The sequence below is a fragment of the Alosa sapidissima genome, chromosome 3 (genome assembly GCF_018492685.1).
Source record: "Alosa sapidissima isolate fAloSap1 chromosome 3, fAloSap1.pri, whole genome shotgun sequence".
NCBI lineage: Eukaryota > Metazoa > Chordata > Actinopteri > Clupeiformes > Clupeidae > Alosa > Alosa sapidissima.
Window position 1 is genome coordinate 17,401,746 of NC_055959.1, and position 7,042 is coordinate 17,408,787.

Sequence of the window (7,042 nt, forward strand, 5' to 3'; positions counted from 1 at the left end):
CCTTGCTCATATTGGCTCTCTTGCAGATCAAGCTGTAGTTGCTATGTTTTTTTTTTGTGTGTGGAATCGTTCCCCCTCAAGTTTCACCCCAAAAAACGCATCCGCCTTCTTAATTCCTTGAACGCCGTGACCTACAGGGTAACCCCCATCCTTCTCCGTCACCTTTGGACAGACGGAACATATCTATGCGGAGAGAACTAAACACCCTACACAGTAACACTGACCAGGCTGGAGGAGGGGGCACTTTTGAGCAAATACGACAGCTGATTAGAGGGAAACAACATAGACGGCACACTCTAATGTCTGTGGTTGTACATCCGTACTGTGCATCACAGGGTGGGGGACAAAAACATGAATCCTCCCCACTCTCTACCAAGTGCAACAGACCGTACACGGGAAAAAAAATATTTGTCTAAGACACGGGACAGAAGACACAAGGTTTGTTTGTTTTTGTGTTTTTTTCTGGAGTCAGAGGAAAGGTCTGGTGATTGAGAGAGGGGATACATGAGGGGAAAGAGGGAGGGAATTAGATGGGGGGGGGGGGGGGGGGGAGGGGTTTGCATCGGCGGCAGAAACGTGTCATACACAAGGTCACAGTGACACACACAGACACGCACAGGCATACGTACACGCACACACGAACGCATATCAATTACAAAAAAAGTAAAGCACACACCCACGAACACGTAGGTTAACACGGAAAGAAAAAAAAAGCGACACAGCGGCGCGTGTCCTTCAGTAGTCCTTGTCCCATCGCAGAGGTGATAGAGTGAGCAGACACTTCCTCCATTTTTTTTAAAGTCAAAAAAAGAAAAGATGTCTCTGAGAGAACCTACGACGACAAAGAGAACGGAAAAACCTGGGATGGTACAAAAATAAAGTAATATGGTGAACATCCTCCCCCTGAAGGATGGGTTCTCAGTAAGTGCAGACAAAACCAAGCAGGTCCGTCCTAGATAGGGTCCTCTGGCGGTTCATATATATTTATATATATAATATATTTTTTTTGTTCAATCTGAGTTCTTCTAGAAAGTTCTCCAGGGGATTGAGTCTGTCAGGGTGGCCAATGAGAGAGGGCAGTGTGTGTTTCCATGGCGCACTCGACCTGCTCCATGTCCCTTGGGTGAAGAACTCCCTTCTGTGATGATCCTTTAACCAAATAAATTTAAATAAATAATCAAGTATGGCTCTACGATGATAATCATTTATACAAATAATCCCAAATTAATCAACTCATATAAAAATAAAACCTGGACGTAAAATCTCGATGAACTCCAAGAAAAAAGATGATCGACTTGTATGAGGCAGAGGGACACGTTTCGATGTCGCACCACATGCTTTGGCCAAAGGATCCATCCTTGTCCTCCAGCTTCTCCGACACAAATCAAGACAGTAACGACAGTTTGTTCTCTCGAGAGAAATATGCAACAAAGTCCTGGATTTTTCAGACGAGAAATTCAAGGCATCCAAAGTCTTTCTCCACGTACACAGCATATGTCACACTGAAAAGAACACTACAGAGATTTTTTTAAGACCCTCCCCTTAATACACACAGTTAGATACATCCACACACTGACATATTTAAGATCCAACAATGTCAATTCGTATGCCCAGTGTCAAGGAACAAAATAATGGAACCATTTTTTTAATACAGGAGGTTGCAAATCATTGTCACAAATACTGATCATACTGATCAATATTGACCAGTCAAACAGCTCCTCATTACTGTGTGTGTGTATGTGTGTGTGTGTGTGTGTGTGTGTGTGTGTGTGTGTGTGTGAGAGAGAGAGAGAGAGAGAGAGAGAGAGAAAGAGAGAGAAAAGACAGCGAGAGAGAGAGAGCATGTATACTCTATGTGGAGAGTGTACAGTATGTGTCTGCTTATGCACGCATGTGTGCATGAGAGTTGAATTTTGTATGTGTGTCTGTGTGTGTGTGTGTGTGTGTGTGTGTGTACACTATGCAATTGAGAGAGTGCCTTCAGTGTCCAGTTAACATTGTGACATCTCTGCATGGTGGCGGTGTGTCTGTCTCAGGCTTTGTCAGTAGCATCCGAACAGCACTAGCAGTAGTGCTTCTTCTCCCTTTCTTTTGTTCTTTCTTTCTTTCTTTCTTTGATGGAGAGAACTATTCACAGATGATGAGAGAAAGAATGAAAGTCTGGAATCTTGAGAGATAATGCTGACCTGGGGAAAAACAACAGAGGAAAAGAGGGAAAGAGAGAGCCCAAGAGAGAAGAGGGTATATATAGATATAGAAATCAAGAGACAGAGAGAGAGAGAGAGAGAGAGAGAGAGAAAGAAAGATGCAGAGAGGGAGAGATGGAGAGAGGGAGAAGGGAAAATACAGTGTGAAAACAACAGTGTGCAGTAAGGGGGAAGGGGGAGCATTACATAAGCTCTAACAGCGGGCTGGAACAGATGCCTGTGCTCTCGGCCTGGGCCAATGCCCCACTGCATGAATGAATGAATCCAAACTTACTTTACTCATCGCAGCCAGCACCGCAGTCAATGGGGGCCTGTAATCTGCCCCAGCTATCCCGAGTCTGTGTGTGTGTGTGTGTGTGGGGGGGGGGGGGGGTTGATGTGTGGGTTGGTGTGTGTGTATGGGTTGGTGTGTGTGTGTGTGTGTGTGTGTGTGTGTGTGTGTGTGTGTGTGAGAGCGAGAGAGTGTGTTTGTGTGCGTGAGAAAAAGAAAAGTGTATGTATCTGTTTGTGAGTGAGTGTGTGTGTGTGTGTTAGTGTGTGTGTGTGTGTGTGTGTGTGTGTGTGTGTGTGTGTGTGTGTGTGTGTTAGTGTGTGTGTGTGTGTGTGTGTGTGTGTGTGTGTGTGTGTGTGTTAGTGTGTGTGTGTGTGTGTGTGTGTGTGTGTGTGTGTGTGTGTGTGTGTGTGTGTGTGTGTGTGTATATGTGTGCCTGTGTCTGTATACTCACAGGACTATTCAGAGTGAGGGCTATCCACCACAATGTGAGGCTTAGGGGAAGCTGCGGCACTCTTTGACACAAATGTGGTCATGGCCTTCTCCTGGGGAGGGAAAACAATCAGAGAGAGAGAGAGAGAGAGGGAGAGGGAGAGGGAGAGAGAGAGAGAGAGAGAGAGAGTGAATCAAACTAGAGCTGACAAATAGATGCTGCAACCATACCTACACTACAAAGCCAAAAACCCTCTTACCTCAACCAACTGGTGCCAGTGCTCAATGGGCTTGCGGGGGTTCGCCAACATGGCCGTCCAGTGCTCTCTTCCAGGTCCTTCTGCGTCGCTACCCACGCGACACATCCCGATGACCTCATTATGCCCAATACTGTACACACACACACACACACACACACACACACACGCACACACATGTACACATGGGATGAAAGGAGGAGAAGAAGAGAGAAAGAGAAACATAAACAATCTGCTCCTACAGGCTCATAATTATAGAGGAACAGAGAAGCACACACATGGAGAGAGAGAGAGAGACAGAGACAGAGAGAGAGAAGAAAACAAGGCTGACATAATTACAGAGAAAGACAGCCAAAGAGAGGCAGAGGTATATCCCAATTAGAGAATTACATAGATGAATGTGGGAGAGAGGAGATGAGAGATGTGTTCATCTTTAAAGGATCTCCACTACACACTGTAATTACTGTCTCAACCTCAGGACCATGGAGAGTAGTCACAATTTGTCTAAAATGCAGCTGAGGAAGCAAAAAAAAACAACAGTCGAAATATCAGAAAAGACAGACAAACAAGCACCCACAAACAATGGTGCTTTCTATGACTCATCCTCAATGACTTTATAAACTAACATCAGGTACTACATCCAGTGCTCTCTGAGGAGAATTACCAGAGTCTGGTATGGCCTTCCTTGTTTTTGTGGCTGATTTATGTTCACAGTGCTTGCTGCTGCTGTACTCAAAGCATTAGCAAGGGGCCATTTTTCTACAACCAGGTTACGTACTTCTGATCAGGGGTGACATTTTTCATGTGTTTCATTTTTTTTATGAGCCACCCTTCATTTGCTGTCTGTCTGAAGCTTCCCCCACCACCCCACTTAAAAAAACAAGAAGAAATAAACAAATAAACAAACAAATAAAACTAATCATGAGAGCTGAGTGCTGCACAAGCTAAACAATCAACGTGGAAGACATTTTTGTAGACATGTTCCACCATAGTGCTCACATGGCACTCATTTGAGTCTACTGTATGAAATGACAATGTTGTCCTTATTCTCAAATTAAAATAAATCATTACTCAAAACACAAATGATTTAGTATAATGACCACAGGCAGGGCATTGCTCTTTTTGGTTCCCAGTACAAATTATAGGACAAATGTCATTTTTAAATGGAGCGAATAAGTCATAGGGAAACATTCTCGCTATTTGACATAAATTTCCATATTTTCTGATAATGAGAATAATGATGTTGTTGGTCTAAGGCAACACAACTACAAAGGGAAAAATCTGAAAAGGAAATTAGTTTGTGCAGACTTGCCTCTAAAATCTAGATGTTGTATCAATTCATTTTAATGGTCATTGAGTTGTAAACATATGCATAGCGGTACACACACATGCACGCACACAGCACGATGTGGCGACGAGAGGTAGGTGCGCAAGACAGAAAAAACACTGGCAGGAATACTGCACATCTTTACCAGCAGACTCTTTTCTATTGGCATTTCCATAATCTATGTTTATTCATGAGGCCCCTGTCTTTATGTAAAACAAGCGTAGACGTCCACCACCGAAGGAAGAGTCGAGGAGGGGAGTTGGGTGGGGGGTGGGGGGTGAGGCTGACTGACTCACAGGGGCCACTCGGGGAAATGTTCAACAGACCGGCTACACCCGTCACCTCTCTCGCCGTGCTGAAGTAACAAGCCAGACACCACGCACTGTTAATAACGACTTTAGAACGACCTCCAGCACAGCTGCACCCATAATGGCACTGTCGCCGCTCTATTAACGACCTGATCCGCACACACAATGATAATTAGTCATATTAGTATTAGTCATATCTGAGCGTGTCACACATTAAGTCCTAATGAAAGCAAAGGTGCTGGGGGGGGGGGGGGGGGGAGGAAAAAAACAACAGTCAGCGGCCTGGTGGTCAGGAATCTCCCCACCGAGCCATCGCTTCTCGCACGTCCTCTGCAAAAAAGGCGCCCTTTGTCTTTCTCGCTCTCGGCAAACAAAAAAGGTGAGCAGCCCACTAACCAGTGCCCTCGCGAAGGAGGAATGAGTCGGTGTGCCATTAAGGAAAGAACTAATGGTCTGCTCCCCCGCCGATAACGTCTGAGGAGATATAGTTCATGCCCCTGGTCCCCTGAATCAATAGCAATGCATGAGGAGAAAATAGCCGTATTACTCTCCCATCACGGGAATGGTAATACCCTATAGTTCCTGCTCACTGCTTTCGCACTGTCTCTTTCTTTCTCTCTCCCTCTCTATTTCTTTCTCTCTGTCTCACTCCATCTTCCTCACCCTCTTTCACACATGCATAAAGTATACATACAATGTTGGGAAAAGGGTATTTAGATCTTACAGTCAGCTGCATCAAAATTCATGGATAAGTTGTTATACATTATTGCGACTGCCCAAACTCCATTATAGTCTCTGAGGCTGTGCCAGGTGTGTGCTATTAGATGGGTTGTAAGCTGATTCAGCTAAGCTGAAGTGTGTGGTTTGAGATGATAGGATATCTTTACATCTTTACACATGGACATGTGCAGTATTCACACTTGTTAACAGTGAATGAACACACACACACACACATACACACACACACACACACAGACACACACACAGACACAGACACAGGTACAAGCACACAAACAAACATGCACACACACACAGCAGGACTCACCAGTCATAATCCATAACTGCGATGATCACACTAACATTCTCTATGTTTTCATTTGGAATGTCAAAGACCAGTGCTTCATTGTAGGTCGGATTCAGTGTGTTCTTTTTAATGGAGGTCTTCCTCTTTTTCAGCCTGCGCCCATCACAAATCAGCGAGGCCTTCACATAAGGGTCTGGTGGAAGGAGGAGAGGCAGGGAAAGAGAAAGGGAAAGAGAGACCATATAATATCAAGTGTAACATCACAATAAACCCCACATTAAATAAGACTCATAATGAGGATTATAATTGAAATTACAATATTAACAGACACATTCTTAGTCCGTTTCAAATGTCACTTAATCAGCACCGTCAGCGTGATAATGCCACATAATTACGCCCAGAGAGAGGATTCGTATTAAATTAGGCTCCGGTCCGCCCCCGTTAATCAAATTAACCAACACAAATCAGGCCTGGTGCTATCTATCACGCTCTCATGATATAGCGTCGAGCATGTGAGGTGTTCTAGATATTTAATGTCTTAATATCTTTTCATTGAATACTGTGTTTGTTTTAGCCCCTCACTCCACAGTTTTATTAATCCAAATGCTTTCAACTGAAAAGTGAAAGTGAAAAAAAATGCCGTCTCTAGCATTTCCACACTCTTAATTGATTGCTCGTTTAAACCGGCAGCCTAATCATACTTCTCGCAGAGCCTTTTTTTCGGATATTATTAGCCATGGAGGAGTGGAGAGGCAGCTCATTCTAGGCTGCGTTGTTGCTGGTTGCTAGTGGCGGCACTAATGAACGATGTGGTCCAGTGGATCACCGGTGCTGAGCTGGTGACACAGGGGGGGATGTGTGTGCGTGTGTGTGTGTGTGTGTCTGTGGGTCACAGCAGCTAACCCGAGAAGCCAGTGAGGTCCATGGCTTTGAGGTTGGTGGCTTTGATGATGGTGGCAGTGAGCCTGCCGGCAGTCGGCAGGTAGCACAGTGAGAAGTTCAGCTCGCCCAGGTCCGCTTTCTCCTGTCGAGGAGAACAGGCAGAGAGATTCAGGGGTCAGGCAGAGGACCACAGTGGTCAAACATCCATGTGGTCTAATGAAAGCCTCAGAATTCAATTCCTTTTTTTCTTCATTAAGTTGTCTACAGGCATAGGTGCTGTCGTGTTAAAAAAGCAATGCAAACACATGCTCAAGTGGAAGATATGAGATAATAG

General features: G+C 44.7%; 1 protein-coding gene across 1 annotated transcript in view; it reads right to left on the reverse strand.

Moving 5' to 3' along the window:
- Positions 1-2,105: 2,105 nt before the first annotated feature.
- Positions 2,106-7,042, reverse strand: part of syt3 (synaptotagmin III) — a 29,283-nt gene continuing 24,346 nt past the window's right edge. The window contains exons 6-10 of the mRNA XM_042085464.1: positions 6,730-6,850; positions 5,848-6,019; positions 3,171-3,300; positions 2,933-3,023; positions 2,106-2,186 (exon numbers count right to left, since the gene is read on the reverse strand). Coding sequence (XP_041941398.1) covers positions 2,937-3,023; positions 3,171-3,300; positions 5,848-6,019; positions 6,730-6,850 — 510 coding nt within the window. The 3' untranslated portion in view covers positions 2,106-2,186; positions 2,933-2,936. The remainder of the gene's footprint in view (positions 2,187-2,932; positions 3,024-3,170; positions 3,301-5,847; positions 6,020-6,729; positions 6,851-7,042) is intronic.